General features: G+C 42.3%; 2 protein-coding genes and 1 long non-coding RNA gene across 5 annotated transcripts; 2 read left to right on the top strand and 1 right to left on the bottom strand.

Moving 5' to 3' along the window:
• The first annotated feature begins 2239 nt into the window (after positions 1 to 2239).
• LOC124306652 (putative tyramine receptor 2) lies at positions 2240 to 14792 on the top strand. 3 transcript variants are annotated; one of them, XR_006908657.1, is made up of 2 exons: positions 2240 to 2360; positions 14709 to 14792. XR_006908657.1 is itself a non-coding variant. In XM_046767494.1 (2 exons), exon 2 carries the CDS (start codon positions 4991 to 4993, stop codon positions 6176 to 6178), a length of 1188 nt encoding a protein of 395 aa, XP_046623450.1. In that variant the 5' UTR covers positions 2240 to 2360; positions 4974 to 4990; the 3' UTR covers positions 6179 to 12101. The 3 variants fall into 3 exon arrangements, 2 of the variants coding, with proteins under 2 accessions (XP_046623450.1, XP_046623451.1); XM_046767494.1 differs by lacking the exon at positions 14709 to 14792 and adding an exon at positions 4974 to 12101; XM_046767495.1 differs by lacking the exon at positions 14709 to 14792 and adding an exon at positions 4941 to 12101.
• LOC124306658 (uncharacterized) lies at positions 13985 to 15132 on the bottom strand. The gene is made up of 3 exons (XR_006908660.1): positions 15002 to 15132; positions 14688 to 14887; positions 13985 to 14200 (listed from the first exon to the last, which is right to left on the bottom strand). It is a non-coding gene; the product is annotated as an uncharacterized LOC124306658 (long non-coding RNA).
• Positions 14939 to 20194, top strand: LOC124306641 (ionotropic receptor 25a). The gene is made up of 5 exons (XM_046767471.1): positions 14939 to 15246; positions 15488 to 16644; positions 17258 to 18099; positions 18224 to 18556; positions 19038 to 20194. Exons 1-5 carry the CDS (start codon positions 15090 to 15092, stop codon positions 19384 to 19386), a joined length of 2838 nt encoding a protein of 945 aa, XP_046623427.1. The 5' UTR covers positions 14939 to 15089; the 3' UTR covers positions 19387 to 20194.
• The last annotated feature ends 129 nt before the right edge of the window (positions 20195 to 20323 follow it).

The raw sequence follows: 20323 nt of genomic DNA, 5'->3' as shown, positions 1-20323 counted from the left end.
TCGAGTGACCAAAACATCAGAGATCAGAGATCATAAAAATAACGATCAAAGCATCAACGACTATCAGAAAAACTTAAGATTCGTTGCCTACAAGGTTTTCCTTCGAATTTTTGCGCTAGCGAAATCTTCAACGATTTTAGTGTGATCGTTACTGTTTAGGACAGCACTTTCCACGCAGCGAATAGATCGATAGTCATGATAGTCTATCATTCTGCATACAATCTCTGTATTTATTCTTTATAAAATCGGGTTTCGAAAAGGTACTTTCTGATTCACCATTTGCAATGAAAGTTCACAAATATAATCTTAAAATGACGAACGTATTTGAAAAAAGAGACATTAAATCCGTATCGATTATCATTTTAGATAAATTTTCGGGCTACCGTTCGGTGTTCCGCAATGCTTCCGCTTTCACAAACGATTGGAAAAAATCAAGCTCATAAATCCGGTCTAACGTCAATTTGATTTTGATATATATCATAATACAGTTGATGAGTAACAGGGATGAATAAACGTGGGAAGATCAAAATATAGAAGAATTAACTTAAAGACAAGCTGAAGGAAGAATTTTTAAAATTGAAGGAACAGTGTTCGAGTTATTTGCCCGCATACTTTAAACTTATACTGCAAACAATTTCGCATACTTATAAACAGTACATAAGCTACGATAGCTGACGGACAGGCGAACAGGCGAACGGGTCGTGTTGGAGGGTGAAATCAAGATTGCCTACATTCAGGCGCAATTTTATGTTCAATTGTATTATGCAACTCCAACTTGGCGGATTAGAATGGAACAAAGTGCGGATCGCTTCAAAGAGTTTCCATTGCTCAACAATGCAAGGTTGATATTTAAATCGGATCAGTCGTTTTCACACCGAGTCGGAAGAATACCGAGCATCCTGTATTTTTATGAATAGTATGCTTATAGGTGGGCAAGGCAAATGTACGGGGGTAGATCGCAAATAGGTTTTTACAATTGTACCAATCATCAATCATCAATCATAGCCATTTTGAGGAGCATGATATTCGTGGAATTTCGCCAGCACACGAGGTGACAACATTTTGACTGGATGTAACAGAGTGGTCCACACGCGCGTATGCAATGCCTGGCGATTACTGTTTCCATGTGAGCGAGTGCCCGTGTGAATGCGCGGCGTGAACACGCATGTTCCATTTCCGAGAGTGCAGCTCATTTTCTTTTTTTCCGAGAGGGGTGGCCTGCAAGTTTGGATGGCGCGTGAAAAAAATATTGGGATACAACGAAACTAACGTCAGCTGTATACCGAATGGTGGGAGGGTAAGAATAAAGAACGTCGTTACAAATGATCCGGGGACGAATATAAGAAAAATTACCAACGATAAGAAAACGTGTTTCGAATCCGATGCGATGATTCTTCATCCGAAAACACTCGGCGACATTCTTTCCAACTCTTTGCGTCTGTGTATGCGTATATATACCTGTATAGGTAATTCCATGCGAACCCAACCAATGTCCGACCCTCGAAATTTTTGACTCTACTAAAAAATTTGTCTGCAATTATTGCAACTCTGAAACGGTACCTTGTATTTTTTTAGCTTTTTTATTCAAGCGATCCATTATTTGTAAATATTGAGAGTGGTTTTAAACATGAATTTTTTTTAAATTCTGGAAAAATTCTCCAAAGCCATGAGCCTCGTGAGACCGTGAGCCCGATTTTGAAATGTTTTGCATGGAAAAACAGTTTCTAATAATTTTTTGAGAATTTCAATAACGGTCCTTTTCGAAATTACTTAAAATATTTATAAACAAGTGAGCAGTTGAGAAAAAAAAATCTAAAAAAATTCAGAGTACTGTTTCAGAGTCGAAACAATTGCCGAAAAAATTTTAAACGCAATCAGAAATGGTGAGGGTCGGACGTTGGTTGGTTTCGCGTGGAATTCCTCATACATATTAGGTACACGTTGAGAAATTTGTTTAAATATACTTGGATATGAAAATAAGCCGGAGGATGAAATATGTTCCCAAAGTGGAAACGGCGGGATCCCGTGATTATAGTTGAGGACGAAGACAGATCGAGGCTGGGGTGGGTCGTTGGGGGTTCGGGTCGACGAGTAGGCGCGGGTCCGGGCGAAAGGTGCGCGAAGAAAAGGAACCGCGAGAAGAGGGAAAAAGCAGGGGAGTTTCGCGTTTTGTGGGTTACGACGGAAAGCGTCTGCGCGCCGCTCCGCTCCGCTCTGCAGCTCGACTCTCGGCGACGCGTCTCTTCGACGTCAACGCATCCGGGCTGGCGCAGAACCGGCGCTGGTGCTCAGTGCTTGTCGGACGGCGCTGGGACGGGAGCATGTCGCCGCGCCCTGTACCACCGCATAAAAGATACCAGGTACTGTTTAACTGAGAGGGGCGATAAGTCGCCCCCTAGCTGTCAATCAACCCTCGCGACACGAATCACAATTGCACTTACCGCCCAACCGCGTATCCATGGAGTGTTTAATTGGCCGCGCTCGGTCTTCAGCCTCGACGTCTTTGTCCTCGGATTTGCATCCACCCCACCTCCCCTTCCCGTCCCCTGGTACCCTGGGGGCTTTGTCTGATTTCCAGTTTCGATTTTGGTGAACTGTGTGTTTTTCGCACAATTTTCGGATCTCCCGCGAAGACCGAGTTCAAGTGGAAATTTTTTACTTCAACAATGGACCAGTCGCTGGTACCTGCGGTGTTCGAGTACTCGGGGTGTTCGTCGCATGGGTTACCCTTGCACGTATAATAATCATACACGTTACTGCTGTATCTTCGCTTTTCCTTCGTCGCTACCTTGTACCCAGAGCCAGAGACAGAGTCAATCGCGCGATTCGACTCCACCGCACGCATTACCAGTAAACATCGAAAATCAACCATCCGGTAATGGGCTTCAGGAGCCTAGCTGTTGAAACATTCAGTGCGTTCTAAATATCAATTAATGTGGCTGTTATGCTTATACAGGGGCTTTGCCGGATGGCGGACTGGTTTCCAATAACGACAGGTGATTTAGGCGACGTGGGAACAAACTTTAATCCTGTCAGGCATTTCGTATCGCGAATTACCGTGTCTTTACGTACTTACTCGAAATTCACCGGGATTAGATACGATGACCCGGATAAACAAAAAAATACGGGTGTGATGATTTATTAGTTTTTGAAACTTTCGGATAATCATCCACGTAGGTATCTCATAGTTGGAAATCGGTCATGCACCAAATCCACAAGTTGTGTATGCCATTGTCAGGTGTATAATGCGTGCACGCCTAGCCGCGTTGCGTTGGGTGAATGAGAAATCGAAGCCTCGAGTAGGTCGTATAATCTGGAGAATCTGGAGAATCTGGAGAATCTTGTGTTTCGAATAATTATCAGTTATTGTACTAATATTAAAGGGGAGGATCGCAACGCTTGCAGCGGCTATATCTGTAGCGCGTTAATTTATGTTCTTTTATTTTCTCTTTTTATCCCCCGCAATTATACCATCTGATGTAATTATAACAGCGTCGAATACCCGGCTGATTTAAATTCAACGTTTCGTTAACGATATGCACGTAACTGACGAAGAAAGAGGGTCATCCGCCTGATCTCGGTCGTTGGAAAACTCTTGAAAACGTTGCACGAGGTAAAGTAAAATTTAACGTCATAAGAAAAGACTTTGTGCTTAAATTATTCCAACCGTCGCGTTGCCGCGCGCGTTTTTGCCACGAGTGTGTTCAGCATATTATACGGTCGAATATTACCCTCTTACCAAAATATTACAGTATAAATATAAGCGTACATCTACATATTATAACAATGCGCATAAATTTTCTTACGCTGACGGTGAGATATGTACAGCAAAAATTTTGCCGGTGTGTGTGAAGTATCGACGCAAGTGTATACGACGGTTTATATTTCATAACACAAATAATTCTAAAGAAATAATACGAATTGGCATTTAATATCGAAAATCAATTTACCGTCCTCTACCGCTGGGTAAATATGTAAAGACATATTACTGTAATATTTATGGATGTAGAGGTGAATATCTCGAGGGTTTGAAGTGGACAAAAAATATTGGAAGAATGTTCGCGCGGGAAGGTAGCTTCGTCAGCATACTTCTCCAAAGTTTTATATCTTATATTTGTTCACGTGTCTAACTCAATGCCAATTTACGTCCCCGAGGTGCCGAAAGGGAGACTCGGAGAGTTAGAGATAGTAGAGTAGAGAGAGAAAGATGTTTTCATTTTATCCACAGCAATATTGGATCAGATGTCGAATCAGAGCAGATATACGTAACGCAATGGAAAAAAAACTAAAATAAAGATCTGCAATGAAAGGAGCACTACAAAGAAAATAATCAAATAGAATAAATTACAAAGTCGTAGCAGTTTAGACAGCGATACTTGCAGAGCGAAATAAATAACTGAGATCAAAAAATTTAACATGATTCAACAAAGCTTAAGCCTAACTAAGCTAATGATAATTAAAGTACAGTAGAGATTAAGTAAGCCCAGGCCGAGAGAAAGAGAGAAATAGAGAACTGAAAGGAGAGTGATGTACGCGCTTGTCTCTGACAAGTACTCATACATACGTATGAAGCGATATCATATTTTTGCGCTGCGCTGGGGGTAAAAGAAGCGAAAATAACACATCGTCGGACCGAAAACGGTATTAGTATATGTATTTGTAACGCGTAATTGAGGAATGCTGTGAACGAAACTCTTCCTCAACATTTTTCAAAATATTAGACATTCTCGGAAAACGGCTTGTACGTGCTCTCTTTGAAAAAAAGCGCGGTGTGCATTAGGCGGAGCAACCCCCCCCCCCCCCCCCCCCCCCCACAACGTCGTCGCACAATGTACTACGACACCAACATCGGGTATCGCAGCCCTGAAATGCGCCTAATTAGTACGACCCCCTAATGAAACGTTAGAAGCTGAAGTATATTTGTATAATGTTTGTTGAAGAGAGAAAGAGAAATGTCTCTACGTGTTGTGCAGGAGGACGCACAGAAGGGATGAACGCGAGCGGAGTCGGAGGGCCCGGGGGTCCCCTGGGGGATGATTTCGAGAGTAATTGCCCGGAAGAAACGGAATCCGGCGTCCCCCTACCGCCGTGGGAAGCGGCAGCGGCGTCGGTCACCCTGGGCTTCCTCGTCCTGGCAACGGTCCTCGGTAACGCTCTCGTTATCCTGAGCGTATTCACCTACCGGCCGCTACGAATCGTCCAAAACTTCTTCATCGTGTCTCTGGCCGTGGCCGACCTGGCGGTGGCCCTCCTGGTCATGCCGTTCAACGTCGCCTACCTCCTCCTCGGCAAGTGGGTGTTCGGAATCCACCTCTGCAAGCTGTGGCTGACCTGCGACGTGCTCTGCTGCACGGCGAGCATACTGAACCTCTGCGCCATCGCCCTCGATCGTTACTGGGCTATAACGGACCCGATAAACTATGCCCAGAAACGCACCCTGAAACGGGTCCTCGCGACGATCGCCTTCGTCTGGATATTCTCGGGGGCGATAAGCTCCCCCCCCTTGGCCGGGTGGAACGACTGGCCCGAGGAACTCGAGCCCGGCACTCCGTGTCAGCTGACCCGCAGACAGGGGTACGTCATCTACTCCTCCCTCGGCTCGTTCTTCCTGCCTCTACTCCTGATGAGTCTCGTCTACCTCGAGATATTCCTCGCGACGAGGAAGCGACTCCGGGAGAGGGCGAGGCAGAGCAGGCTCGGCGCCGTCGCCTCGACGAGGCATCGCTGCACCGACGACGATCCCGAGGAGTCGGTCAGCTCCGAGACTAACCACAACGAGAGGTCGACGCCGCGCTCCCAGGCGAAGCCCTCCCTCATCGAGGACGGGCCGACGACCATGACGGTCACCCTCGGAGGGGCGACGTCGACGACGACAGCGATCGCGCCCTCGACCACGGTGTACCAGTTCATCGAGGAACGTCAGAGGATCTCGCTGTCGAAGGAGCGCCGCGCCGCCAGGACACTCGGTGTCATTATGGGTGTTTTCGTCGTATGTTGGCTACCCTTCTTCCTTATGTACGTTATCGTCCCGTTCTGCTCGAGCTGCTGCCCCACCGAGAGAATGGTCTACTTCATTACGTGGCTCGGATACGTTAACAGCGCTCTAAACCCCCTCATATACACGATATTCAATCTCGACTACCGGAGGGCGTTCAGGCGGCTCCTTCATATCCGTTGAAGCTCGACCCACTCGTTTCGAATCCATTCTGACGACTAAAGGACGCGATAAATTTAAACGAATATTGTAGGTAGCACCATCCGTGCCGCTGCGAGACGGTGCGTCCGAGATATTGATTATGACTTGTTACTTCCCCTAAAGTGATTCGCCGCTTCGTCGATGTCATTCACTTTTTGTGTACCTATACTTTTCTCCGCTTACAGAGGTCCCCCCCGCCATGTATCTCGAAGGCGCGTACAATTATGGAGATTTTTCTTCAATCAACAGGCGTAGACTCGTTCAACATTTTGCAAAGACAAAAAAAACCGAAGGAGTGATTAATGTTGGTTTTTTTTTAATTTTTTTTTTTTTTTTTTTTCTTTTCTGGATCGAAAATCTCGTCTCTCGCGATCGTTTCAAGACATTCCTCGGTGTGTCTACATACTTTCCTTATCGGCCAAAGTCAGGGAAGGTAAAACGGCTTCAAGATTTTAAGATAACGAATGCACCGATCAGTGTCACCTCCCCGCATACTAAAAGTACTACAGATAGCACCTAAAGTGCACGCTGCCAGCGATATGACTCTGTCCTCTGATTGTCTAGCGCCGTGAAACTTTTTCAATCAGAAATAAAATTTCCGGTGGTTATGTAAGAAATTCATGGAAGTGGGGATTTTGTCGGAAACCAGAAGAGAACTTCAATTGACTTTTTTACGGGAATGGAAAAGAAACTCACCCCGTTTACATTTATCCATTCTCACGGTAACATCTGCTCATCCGTCGACATCGGGAAATTAAACTTGCTGAATGAGATGAAAATAACGATTAAAATAAATAAGTCAGAGTCTCTCGTCAGAAAAGAGGAAGTTTTTGTTTACGTAGTCATTAAAAACTTGGAATAGGAATCCAAAAGTAACCCTTCCGGTAATTTTACTTTTTCAACAACGTCTGCTGCGTAATACTTACAACGCAAAATTACTATAAAAATTTGATTTTTCCGTACGCTTCTTTGGCTTCGGTCACATTTCAAACGAAGACTCCAAGTTTTCCAAATAAAAAATGGCCCTCTTGAAATTTTATACTTCACCCGAGTTGCCGGGAAAAATGGAATGATCTGACAAAACGAAGTCAAGAATTAAGAGCTGAGATGCGACGGAAATTGAGACAGAAAGGTCTGCGGGGCGAAATAAACTTTCCGATTGCCTCGTAACTTGCAAAGGCATCACGTCTAGGGTGGTAATTAATTATTAAATCAGTCGTTTCGTTTGGATAGTGTTTCGACCGAGAATACCAATGATTCGTGTCAGAGTCAATAGCGATTTGCTTGCGGGCGGAATAAATATCGGCGAAGCGAGATATCACTCACTAGGTATACATTTTCATCTCAAGCAAATTATAACGAAGGGTTCAGTGTACCGTAAGTATTGTAAATCAGTAAAACGAAACAAATGAGGTTGAACATTATACGGAGCTATGACCATTCCGGTCAAGGCGCTTGAAAAAAAATTTTACTGAGAACTAGTTGTTACATTTTTAACAAATAATTACAAGTATTAAGGTTGTGATTCGGTATGTATATATAGCCATGTATGTACCGAAACTATATATATATATATATATATACCAACATATATTATATATCAGAATCCATTTGCTATTACCTAATGGTCTTTAATTATATTCATTACGTACATAAGAAGTACGCGTTCTATTATATACATATTATTATTATTATTATTATTATTATTATTATTATTATTATTATTATTATCACTTTCAGTTTGGTTTTTATTTTTACAAATTGAAAGATAATAACGATAAAGTAGCGAACGCGCGATTAATAATTGATATTAATCAACGCGTCGCTCGTCAAATACCTGACGATTGTCGTGCAAGACAATTATTGTCAGGAGACACTCTTAATAAGGTTGTGATAAGGTTGTGAAAACATTCTTAGCCGCGCTCTGAATGACACAAGATGTTTATTTATCAAACAAACACAATTTAAAACTATGTATACCTATATACATATGTATAGATGCATAAACGCACAGATATGCATATATTAATATGTATACAGGATAGAAATTTTATGTAAAAGATAGTCCAATGCACTAGATATTGCCCACCGCGTTTGAGACTAGCTGAAATGTTAAAACGCTCAAACGAATGTGTAAGCCCGGAACTCATCGAAAAATTCTCAATTTCCAAAAAGGTGGTCCAATTATTTGTGAGATATGATGAGATGGGAATGAAACGTACTCGTAATTAAAACTTACATATATTTATCATTTAGGTAAGGGTACGTCTTTCTTTGCTAGAATTGGTCGAGTGCGGTACGTTTATTTCTGCGGCGGGCACAGCGCGATGACCGAATTTTTCACGTCCGTTCTATCGACTGCTAGCAAAAGTGATTTTCTTCTAGGCAGAGTTATCGCAGTTACATATATATATGCATAACGTGTACCTCGAATTTCTGCGCCAGCAATCTTCGAGTATATATATATATAGCTCAAATTGTTTTCATCCCGAGATTTCTCACTCTCACTGTCAGCGTGAATTAACGATGTACAAATCCGTTGATAACGCGTGTGTGAAACTACTTTACCGTAATATACTAGCAGGTGATTCGCATGAAATGTGTCTCCGCGTTTATGATAACAATTTGTCTTGAAATAAAGCTGTTTTTCATGCAGGCCACGATGCTCGCCATTGTTCGAAGAGAAAAGGGGGACAGATATCTAAAAGATGTGAAAGATGCGATTCCGAGTCGAGAAAAAACCGATAGAGAGCTTTATACTTGAGCTGGAACGAATGGCCGGCTGCGGTCGTGCAACGAAAGAGACAAAAGGCTTATTCTTGGGTATGTCCAGGAGTCAAGGAATAGCCACTCCACGTCAGATACCCCGTTGAGGGTCGTGTAAGCTGTCACTTTCAAGGAAATTGGCCAAACGGCCACCCGCTGCAGCCATGAACTAAAATCTTGACCGTAGAATAGAAGCATCTGCCGAGTAGAATACATTTTATATGTATAAAAATGAAAAAACTACCTAACGGTATGAACGATATCGTGGTTTCACACATGGATGCTCGGTAGAATCCTGATAGTTGATTAAAGAAACAATATGCAGAAAAACCTGCACCCGTTAACGGAATTCCGAAAGAAAAACTCTCGATACGATCCGTTTAAAAAGTTTTCTGGGGCTATATCTCATGGGGTAAAAGACTGGAACACAGCGTTTCAAATCTTTAGTGTGATAATTGAGGAGTACAAAAATCCTACAACTCCATTGATTGAAGAATTGAGAAAATCTTGAGTTGAAAGAACAGAAAAAAAAATATATAAAAAAACAATGCTTTACCGGAGTTAAGTTTGTCGTTGTTCCAAAGATAATATAAATAAATCGAATGCAATTGCACGCAACAAAGTATATTCCGGCAATCAATCGTATAAACCAATTATCTCAACATTGAGTTTTGAAATAGTTAATTTCTTGGTCAATGCGCATAAAATAGGGATTTCTTGACGGGTGTGAAAGTGCCCCACGAAACGAAGGCGAGTCAAAAATTCTCTATACGCGCACGTGCCACAAATCTTATTTTCTGTGCTATCTCCTGTCGAAGCCTACATAGTAGTCAAGTTGTAATTAACGGAGGTAGCGCTGAAAAATATTTCAATCGCATGGAAAACAGGTATGACAATCAAATTTATCCTGCCGTTTAAAAAGACGCATAAAACTATGCATGCAGTCCATATTACAAGTTTATAGCAACAATTCGCGAGATTCATACGTTTAGACACTGCTATCGAGAGAGATTTGTATAATAATTGCGGTTAAGTTAATCAATGTAATCATTCGGTATTGAAGTACGGAAAATTTTTTTAAATAAGGAAAAAATCAATGATACAACGGGATATCTCCGAGTTTTCTGTTATTTGTTTACAAAATGTTAGCGAAGTATAACGAAAATGTGAAAACTTTAAAGCTAGTCTCAAAGATAAGAATATTAAAAACGCGTCGGGTATAATATTAGTTACTAACATTATAACAAGTCTATTACAAGACCTATACATAGGTTGATTTATTATTGGGCCTGGCTGCCCACTTGAACAAACGCTACATTTGAATAGATGAATACTTTAAAAGAAAAGAAATCAAATATTTAAAAAATATTTTGAAAATTGAAAAAGCAAAAAAAAAAAAAATAAATAAATATATAAATAAATAAAAATAAAAAAACTTAACAAGCAAGTAAATGAATAAATAACTTAATACTCTATTGGTTGTGATTTACAAGTTCATAGCAATACACAAGCTGCGTCTGTTTGTGTAAAAAATATAGAACAACAGCACAAATAACTGAAGCATCGATTAAAGGCTGGACCCTGTGTTGGTCCTAACAGTCGTTGTTTGTAACAAGCAGACACAAGTCGCTTGCAATAGTATTAATTACGATACCTACACGTACATTTATATAGGTACGCAGAACGGGTAATATAATGCGTCGTTAAGTATGTACATTACACGTCAGCGAATAGGGAAGCGTGAAATCAAGAATCGGTGAAACAATATAATAATATAACCTATTGGAGAATTAAAAGAAAATTAGATTAAGTAAGAAATAAATGTAAGATTTCATTTGCTTCGGAAAAAATGTACAAGTGAACATGAAAAAGTATTACCATTGTCATTATTGTTAATTGTTTATGATCGTGAAAAGAAAAAAATTATTATGCGGCTTTCTTACTTTTCTTTGAAAGGGAAAAAGGCCGCCGGCATTAACGTCGTACCGTGTACGCAATCGGAATCAATGTAAGGGCTTATTGGCTTCTACCTAACAACAAGTTGGAAAGGCAGTCGACTCTCGTCTGGAACAGACTATGTTCCGAATATGTCGTACTTACCTATAAATATGCCACTGTAGGCACTGCTACCGCCCTTTAAAACTTGCCAACAAATAAGCAACGAGCTCGACACTCGGCCCCGCATACCGCAAGTATTTCCAAAATCAATTACCCGTTTTCCCCCATTCAACCGCAGTCCGAACACCTTGGGCCAGCATGTTTTCTCACTTAAATCTCATCTGACAATTGCTCTTCTGCGCCTACAAATTACCATTACTCTGTAACGAACTTGTACCCGATGAACAGATTGTGGGGGTTATTCGACATTTTACCTGCTTCTTGCCCCCGCGATCGAGGCGCAGACGGAATTGTATGATATTGAAAATAATGTGGATATCGATCATAAAGATTCATATGATTGGGGAATTCGAAAAATACGCTATCCGTGTATGTATCCGCTATACGTGCCATAGGTACCGTTGACCAATTTCGGTAATTCCGCAGTGTGGTCCTTTTCCGTGTCGATGATGGTATAAAGAATGCTGTGACAAGTAGCAATACACCCTGACGGGGTTAAATCCTTGATTTTTAATTGTTTTAGTATACGTACAGTTTATTTACTAGCACGGGGAATGCGCGCCAAAAATAAATTCACGTCAAATACCCTTGAGCAAATGATACGACTGATGGGTGAAAAAAATTTGAATAAAAATCAACTTATGTACGGCCAAAGCGAGAAATCGTCATCGACTATCGGTATATTACATTATACAATATACACGATTTATGTTATGCTCGGATGTGTGTAAATAATGATGCAACTATGAGCGTAATGTTGGGTGCGGGTACATATTATGGCTTAACTCAACACGTCGCCAAGTTGATCGACAAGGAGCCGAGGTAAAAAGTACACCCCGGCTGCAATCACACCTTTTGTCGCGGTTCATCCAATGTCGCATCTATTGCATTCTGTCCTTGTTTGTTGCGGACCAACGCGTACTCCACGTGTGTTAAAATTCGAGCTTTGGTCGTATAAACATATGTAATGCAACAATACTGTACCACTGTATATTTAAAAATATATCTGTAAAAACTTGAATGACCTAATTTTTTTTCTATCACACCGGCCTCTTTTTATACGTACATACATACCCTAGAAAACCCTAATCCGGAACCCCTTTTATTGTCGTGTTCTAATTTCCTGCGAGCACAGCACCCCTCCCCCTCCCCCCATTCGCCCCTTAGCCTGTTGTTCTATCGTTTCCTCGCATATACCCCCTTTCGGTACGCCCGTCAACCCGCGGATCGTCATCTAAGCGGTCAATACAATATCCTTCATCTACTCTACATCTTCGCACCCATATGCATATAATGCGTGTACAAGTATGATACATGCGTATGCATTATAGATTGTGGTAAGTGTTATACCTGCCATTATCATATGGCTATAAAATATATCTACTGTCAGACTAATTGACTAAAAAATTTTGTGCAGCCTTTCAGGGAACGCGAAGTAAAAAAAAATCACCTTTTCTTTCCAATCTCAACAGACTGAAGTGAATGGAAGTCATCGTCCTGATTTTTTAATTAACTACAAAATTATCACAAGACTTCAACTCCATGTTTCAGCAGTATGTACAGCTATTAGAGCTTCACCACGGTGAAGGTGTCAATTTTTAGCGAAGCTGCTCGAGCAACGTAGAAACTTGAGCTATGTGTATACGTATAGAAACGCACTTGGCGAATGTGAATACATAAGCTGTAAATTCACACGCAACCATTCTCGTTTAGATGCCAACGAAGCTTATTGAGTTTATCAGCTCCGGAGAGGAAGATCCTCGAGTCTCCCCCGTTCAGGGCTGCTTATATCCAAGCCTAGGCATCCACCCGTAGTCGTTCGACCCCATCACGCCCTACACGTGATCGTTACGTTCCGTTTCATTCCATCCGAGAGGACACACAACGAGGGCCACAGCAGCGGCTTAAGGGCAAGAAAGCGCCTGCGCGCGACTGGCGTTATTTTTATCTGTAACTACGGCAGCATAAGCCGGAGTGACGTACGATGATCTTACGATTAATGATATCATATCGGGTGAAGATTTGACATCGAGGAATACGCAGCGAATATTAGAAATACAAATATGCGAGGGGGAGAAATTCACCCTTATTATTATGCATTATGGATTATGCATTAGTTGCATAATCCAGACTCGAGATGCCGAGTGTGTGCGAATTAGCTGAAGGTTCGAATAAAGGTTTATCCGAAATCTGTCACGTACGACATACGACACACCATACCCAACACCCTTATATCCCAAGTCCAAGGCTGATTATTATGCCTTTGCGTACGCTAGGGGAACGCGAGACTCACGCTACACCGTCCCATCCACCGAGGGGGTTGAGTTAAATCGCCTCCACCTATAATCTGCCCCTATAAATTCGCCTGTATAATCTACCTGTTCGTGCGGCCAGCGCGCGGTTACTTGCGCAGTCGTTGTGTTTACGAATTCCTGCGCCTAAAGCTCACCCCGAGGGGTTGGCCACTCGGAAAGAGGTGACACAGTGATTGCAGACTATATAAATTTTTTTACGATATTGCAAAAGATTTTCCCTTTTAAATATGAAAATTGACTACATATGACTGCAAAAAAATTTCATGACTACCGTGATTACAAAACAGAAGAAAAAAATAAACAATCATATGTAATCATCTGTGATCGGTGATTTTGTTTTCGCAAATCACGGGCGCACCTGCGCTGGCAAAAATTTAAAATAATTCGTTAAAATACACCTAAAGCAATGAAAAGACGAACAAAAAGTTTCTAGAACATCGATTAGTTTTGGAAATAAAACGATTATTAACATTTATGAATTTTTTTCGGAACCTCAGGAGTGGCCCCTTGCGCCTGAATTAATTTACATAAGAGGTCTTTTGATAATGGATATCCATAATTTTTTTTATAAGGATCCGTCAATCGAGACATGAGATAAAAAATCTAATGCATAAAATGTCATTTTTTACCTCCTGGAGAGGGTGGAGGGGATTATTGAGTTACGAACCGTTGGGCACATGTTTTTCTGGCCGAAGAAACATTTCTGAACGGATAGTTTGAAAATCCCGAGACAGAGACATTTGGCTCCTCTTAACCATGCATTCCCTTTGCCTGCACGTTTTAAAGCCAGTGGTAAACTCTGTCGCTAGAATATAATTAAATCACTAACGGTTAGGAGCGAGAATGGGCATTTAAATAGGGCACAATGGAAAGGCTGGCGTACCTCGAGTGATTTCATTTTTTTTTTTAAACCAATTTAGTACAGCAGTATGATAATATTCCGTAAAAGTTGGAATATACTAAACGTTAGCTTTTGTAGTTGGATGCGGCTGAAAACTTTAATTGAACAAAATCATTTGGTACCGCGAGCCAATCATATTGCAGAAATTAATTGTCTTCCTATCCGATATAATCAAAAATCAATTTTGAATTAAAGAAGACGAAACGCGTTTTCACTAATAATATAGGTACGCGAGCGTTCTACGATTACCGTGTCATCTCGTTCAGAGAACACTAGGCCCCAATACGTGTACAAATAAGAGCACTAACAATAAAGAATAAAGGTGGTCCGCGTACGTCGCACATTCCTACTCGTGCCTGGGGTTAAAATGGATGTATAATTTAAGAATCACCTGTATCCTGTATATTCATAGCTTCGTTGGAAGCAAAAGTCATCCAGTTTCGGAAAGTGGGCGCGACAACGTGACACCTCGTCGACGCCGACGGCTTGCTCGTCGTCAGCGGAGGAAGCGGCCATCTTCTTACCAAAGTGTGGGGAGAGTCACGGTGGTTGGGCGAAAAGAATTTGTGGATGTCCGACGACTGGACGGGTCTACAAGTCGGTAGCGATTGATTGGGTCATCCCCTGGGCAACGGTTGCACAAACACAAAGTGAACGACTAAACTGACCAGCTGAGCAGAGAGACAGTCAATCCTGGATTCTCACCTAATTTACCGGATTCTGCTTCCGCTCTGCGCTTCCGTCGTCGTCACTATTCAGGCAATCCCAAGGGGAGGGAAACAGAGTCGTTCCGATGATTCCCAACTCGTGGATAAAGGAGTGGATATTGCTCCTCTTGGCAGCAGCTCTGCTGCTTCTAATCATCGAAGTTCGGGGCCAGGCGCAGGGTAACAAACCACAGGGCGATGCCACTCCGCAAAATCCGTCTTCCTCAAGACCTCTGAATCTGCGTAGGTTTTTCATCTCTTTACCAATTCATTTTCGATTCTTTGCACGGTGATTGGTAAAGGGCGGCTGTACCTCGAAAGCTACTCCTAATTATTTGAATTAGACCGAAAACCTGGGTTTAAGACCCTTCCGTTGATATAGCATAATGCAGCTTTCGACGCACATCCGTAACGATAATTACCACTAAGCACTTATACACAATGCAGTAATGAGCTCTATTTACAAATTGTTTACATTGTACAGTGGTGATCAATGACGAGGAAAATGAAATCGCAAACAAGTCTGTGACTAGCGCGTTGAAGGAATTAAGGGAAAAGCGAACGGATTTTTTGTTGGGGGACGTGACTGTGGTGCAGATCAACAAATCAGATGCTCGTGGCACTTTGGATCTCATCTGCGGTGTTTGGGACGCTGCTGTCCAACTGGGAGGTTACAGGATCCCGGATCTCGTGCTGGACACAACCATGTCAGGACCCGCTTCCGACACTGTAAACTCATTTACTGCGGCATTAGGATTGCCAACGCTCTCGGCGCAGTTTGGTCAGGAGGGTGACCTCAGGCAATGGCGAAACCTTAAGCCTGAGCAAACCAATTACTTGGTGCAAGTTATGCCGCCAGCAGATCTGGTACCGGAAGCGATTCGGCAGCTAGTTATTGCGATGAACGTTAGTAACGCGGCGATTCTGTTTGATGAGAGTTTTGTTATGGATCACAAGTACAAAAGTCTATTGCAAAACGTTCCGGTACGTCACGTAATCGTGAAAAGTAAGAACGCCGACAAACAAACCAAGGACCAACTTTTCAGACTGCGGAACCTCGACATTGTCAATTTCTTTGTCCTCGGGGGCCAGAAAACACTTCGGGCGACTCTCGATGCGGCTCAATCGCTGAATTTTACCGGGCGAAAGTACGCCTGGCACGGACTCACACTTGAAGACTTCAGCCCCGAATGCAACTGCGTCAACATATCGGTACTTTTCTTGAAACCGTCACCCTCCGCTAACCAGCAGGCCGTTGGCGAACTCAGCAATAAAGGACTTCTGCCCAAGCCCGTTTTGACCTCGGCCTTTTATTACGACCTCACCCGTCTCGGGGTCATGGCCATGCGAGCAGCGATCGACGCCGGACAGTGGTCGTCCAACGTCGATCGACTGACCTGTGACTCGTACAATGGGACCAATACACCAGCCCGCAATATCGGGTTCCTCGAGTTCCTAAAGAACGTTACCTCGAGCAATGACTTCCAGCCGACCTACGCCAATTTTACGTGGGGCGAAAAGAACGGGCAACATCAGGCCAGCTTCAAGATGACAGTTACTCTCGTTACTATCGCAGACAACAATCCGGTGTCCACGGAGGACGCTGGTTCTTGGGACGCTGGCATCGACAGACGTCTAGAGGTGGGTCAATCGTCACATGACATCGAGTACCTACACGGATTACAAAGTTTCCTTGTTGTTAAGAAATTGCGGTAGTTCCTTTTTACAAACACTTTTGATTCCGCACTTTCAGTAGACGCGTTCGCAGAAACTTTTGCAATTACATCGCGTGTCTGATGGCACAAGGTCGTAAGCGCCACCTTGCGATCTTTTTCTTCTGAAAAAGACAAAAAGAGCGTATATATTTTTTTATCATATCCAAGCTTAAGACATGAAAATATTGTCAGAAACGTTGACATTGAATAACAGTTTGATTAAAAACAAAAGGTCGTATGTACTGGTAGATACGACCTTTTGCACCTAATTAAAATTGAAAACATGATTTACTACGAAAATTGCATAAGGGCGTAAGCGCCAAAAATTATCATTGTTATTCCTATCATTCAATAATTGACAATTTGGATGATCGACATTGGCTAATCCACGTTCTCACTGAATAACTATGTTAGTTTCAATTGCTTATACGTTTCAATAGTCTTTAAGGCGTTCTTAAGAATAAAAAAAAAAAAAATAAAAAAAATTAGACACGCGATATCTGGAAATATGCCTCACAAGGTTGTATTGTTTCGACAAGGTAATCTCGGAAGACCTCGTCGCCAATCATACAGCCCAGACTAGCTACCGAGTGGTGACCGTGGCTCAGGCCCCCTTTGTAATCTACGACGCGGAAACAGACACGTGGTCGGGATACTGCATCGATCTGCTTGACGAGATCCGTGACATAGTGAAGTTTGAATATGAAATACGGCAAGCGGACGACCAGCGATTCGGAAATATGGACGACGAGGGAAACTGGAACGGCATGATAAAAGAATTGAAGGAAAAGCGAGCTGACATAGCACTGGGGTCTCTCTCCGTGATGGCAGAGCGTGAAAACGTGGTTGACTTCACTGTACCATACTACGACTTGGTAGGCATTACAATACTTATGAAAAGGCCCAAGGCTCCAACGTCGCTTTTCAAGTTTCTCACGGTCCTCGAGAATGATGTCTGGCTGTGCATCCTCGCTGCCTACTTTTTCACCAGCTTCTTGATGTGGGTGTTCGACCGTTGGTCACCCTACAGCTATCAAAATAACCGGGAGAAGTACAAGGATGACGAGGAGAAGAGGGAGTTCAATCTCAAGGAATGCCTTTGGTTTTGCATGACCTCCCTTACTCCTCAAGGCGGTGGAGAAGCTCCCAAAAACCTTTCCGGACGTCTCGTAGCAGCCACGTGGTGGCTGTTTGGTTTCATCATTATCGCATCGTACACCGCTAACCTGGCCGCCTTCCTGACAGTCTCGAGACTCGATACACCAGTGGAGTCCTTGGACGATCTCAGTAAGCAGTACAAAATCCAGTACGCGCCGCAAAATGGATCATCAGCTCACACCTACTTTCAGAGAATGTCTGATATCGAGAAGCGATTCTACGAGTGAGTGGTTTCCTGGAGCCATACTTTTATTATTATCCTCTTTACTATCTACCATTCATTTTTGAAAAGACAGTAAATTCCATGACATTCAGTATGTATACAGCTATGTCGTGCTTGCCCACAGAATCTGGAAGGATATGAGTCTGAACGACAGTCTATCTGACGTTGAACGGTCTAAACTAGCCGTCTGGGACTACCCGGTGAGCGATAGATATACAAAAATGTACCAGGCTATGAAGGAGGCTGGTTTTCCAGCGAATATGAGCGAGGCACTGGACAGGGTACGGAACTCCAAATCATCCAGCGAAGGTTTCGCCTTCATTGGTGACGCTACGGACATAAGATACTTGACGCTGACCAACTGCGATCTGATAATGGTCGGAGAGGAATTTTCTCGAAAACCGCTTGCGCTAGCCGTCCAACAGGGTTCGCCGCTGAAGGATCAATTCAACAACGCGTAAGTGCCAAACGCTATTGATTCATTTACACTATCAACCACTCTTTCGTCAATAATGTATAATCAAGTACCTATTCTACGTTGCTTTTGAGCAATTAGATCCACGGATTCTACTACTCATTCCTAATATGGGTAGATAACGCAGAGTTCAGTGATGGGATGGCGTATCGATATATAGAAATAGATCAGTCGACATTAACCGATGTAAAATATTTCAAAGTACTTTCATGACCATGATCAGACACACTTTACAGACGTGAACTTCAAATTTAATCGTATAACGATGTTTGAGGGGGAAAAGCATAGGGGCGGGGGGATTGCTTGGCAAATTGAATACCCAAAATTAGTGCCATTTCAACAAGTACATCGCATGGAACCAACCAGTTACATGTACAATGAAACGATCGTAAGGGTTTGATGGTTGGATGAGTCAGTTTGTATGTTATGTATCATTAATAGCCTGTTCTTTCTCTTGGCACAGGATCCTTTCGTTGTTGAATAAACGAAAATTGGAGAAACTAAAGGAGAAATGGTGGAACCGCAACCCGTTGAAGGTGACATGTGAAAAACAAGATGACCAAAGCGATGGTATCAGCATACAGAACATTGGTGGTGTATTTATTGTAATTTTCGTTGGCATAGGCATGGCTTGTTTGACCCTAGCCTTCGAATACTGGTGGTACCGATACAGACCAAAGACCAATAACCTAAATACCTTGCAAAATCCAAAAACCACGCACAGCGTAAAGCCAGTAAGATTTTACCTCCAGCCTGCTGCAGCCCCCCCAAGAAACGCCTTTGATCCGTCACAATTCCGGGCGCAGTTTTAGAAAAGTACAATGTTCCGTATATTTCGTTGATATATTTATTGTTTGGTTGAATATACGGTTCAACTTTGCAAATGACACAGTTATGAAAACAAAAAGAAACTTTTGAAGACCGCGTATCGATAATTTATTGTATTTGATACTGCATGTGCGAAGATAAATACCCCACGGAGATGTATTTACAGAAAATCAAAATGGAAACATTATACATTTCCAATTTTTCCGATTATACTATACATTTGGCAAATATTTTCAAAGGGCGCCTATATATGTGTAAGAGTTATTATAGTTTTCCAACAACTCACATAGGCTCCATTGAATTTTATCACAGCGCATAAGTTTCGAAGAGTGCATCTGACTTTTCATTCAAATTTAACTTGAATGAGTAGAATACTTTTTTTGGAATTTATACCGAATAAAAAATTATGTGCGTTATATCTGCATACCTGTTTGAAAATCATTATGCAGGAAAAGAAACGGCCACACTACAGGTGAAAGAGAAAATCGTTCGCAATAAAACGCTCTCGTAGAGTTAAATTCCTCTTCTTTACTTCTATTTACCGTTGGTTGGCTGGTATACCGGCGGTATAATAAGCTGAAACAAAACTGTATATAATAAGTGAATGCAAAATTTGTTTAGGCTTCTTCTAATCCCCAAATATTATAATACACACGAATGCGCGTATGTTCTTGCACAAAATCTTTTTTACTGTATGCACTTACGGATGAAACATTAGTAAAAAGGCCTTGTATTACTGATTGTCGAAATAAATGGCGAATGTAGGTATGTAGAATATATTCGGCAAAGAGATCCTTTACCGCTACTAATTACTCACCGGTTTCCATATACGCGACATCCAAGCATATAACTCTGTTGTGACAACATGCTAAATGAGCTCCCGCTGCTCTCGAAGCTCCTAATGTCGTTCCGTATAGTTGG

This window comes from Neodiprion virginianus, chromosome 6, assembly GCF_021901495.1.
Source record: "Neodiprion virginianus isolate iyNeoVirg1 chromosome 6, iyNeoVirg1.1, whole genome shotgun sequence".
NCBI classification, from domain to species: Eukaryota; Metazoa; Arthropoda; class Insecta; order Hymenoptera; family Diprionidae; genus Neodiprion; species Neodiprion virginianus.
Note: the sequence above shows the minus strand (reverse complement) of the source record. Positions and strands in the feature narration are given on the sequence as shown.

Excerpts from the sequence above, each read along its gene's own strand:
- LOC124306652 (XM_046767494.1), top strand. The coding sequence starts at position 4,991 with ATGAACGCGAGCGGAGTCGGAGGGCCCGGGGGTCCCCTGGGGGATGAT.
- LOC124306641 (XM_046767471.1), top strand. The coding sequence starts at position 15,090 with ATGATTCCCAACTCGTGGATAAAGGAGTGGATATTGCTCCTCTTGGCA. Across the intron at positions 15,247-15,487 it reads CTCAAGACCTCTGAATCTGC|TGGTGATCAATGACGAGGAA; the intron begins GTAGGTTTTTCA and ends TACATTGTACAG. Across the intron at positions 18,100-18,223 it reads ATCGAGAAGCGATTCTACGA|AATCTGGAAGGATATGAGTC; the intron begins GTGAGTGGTTTC and ends GCTTGCCCACAG.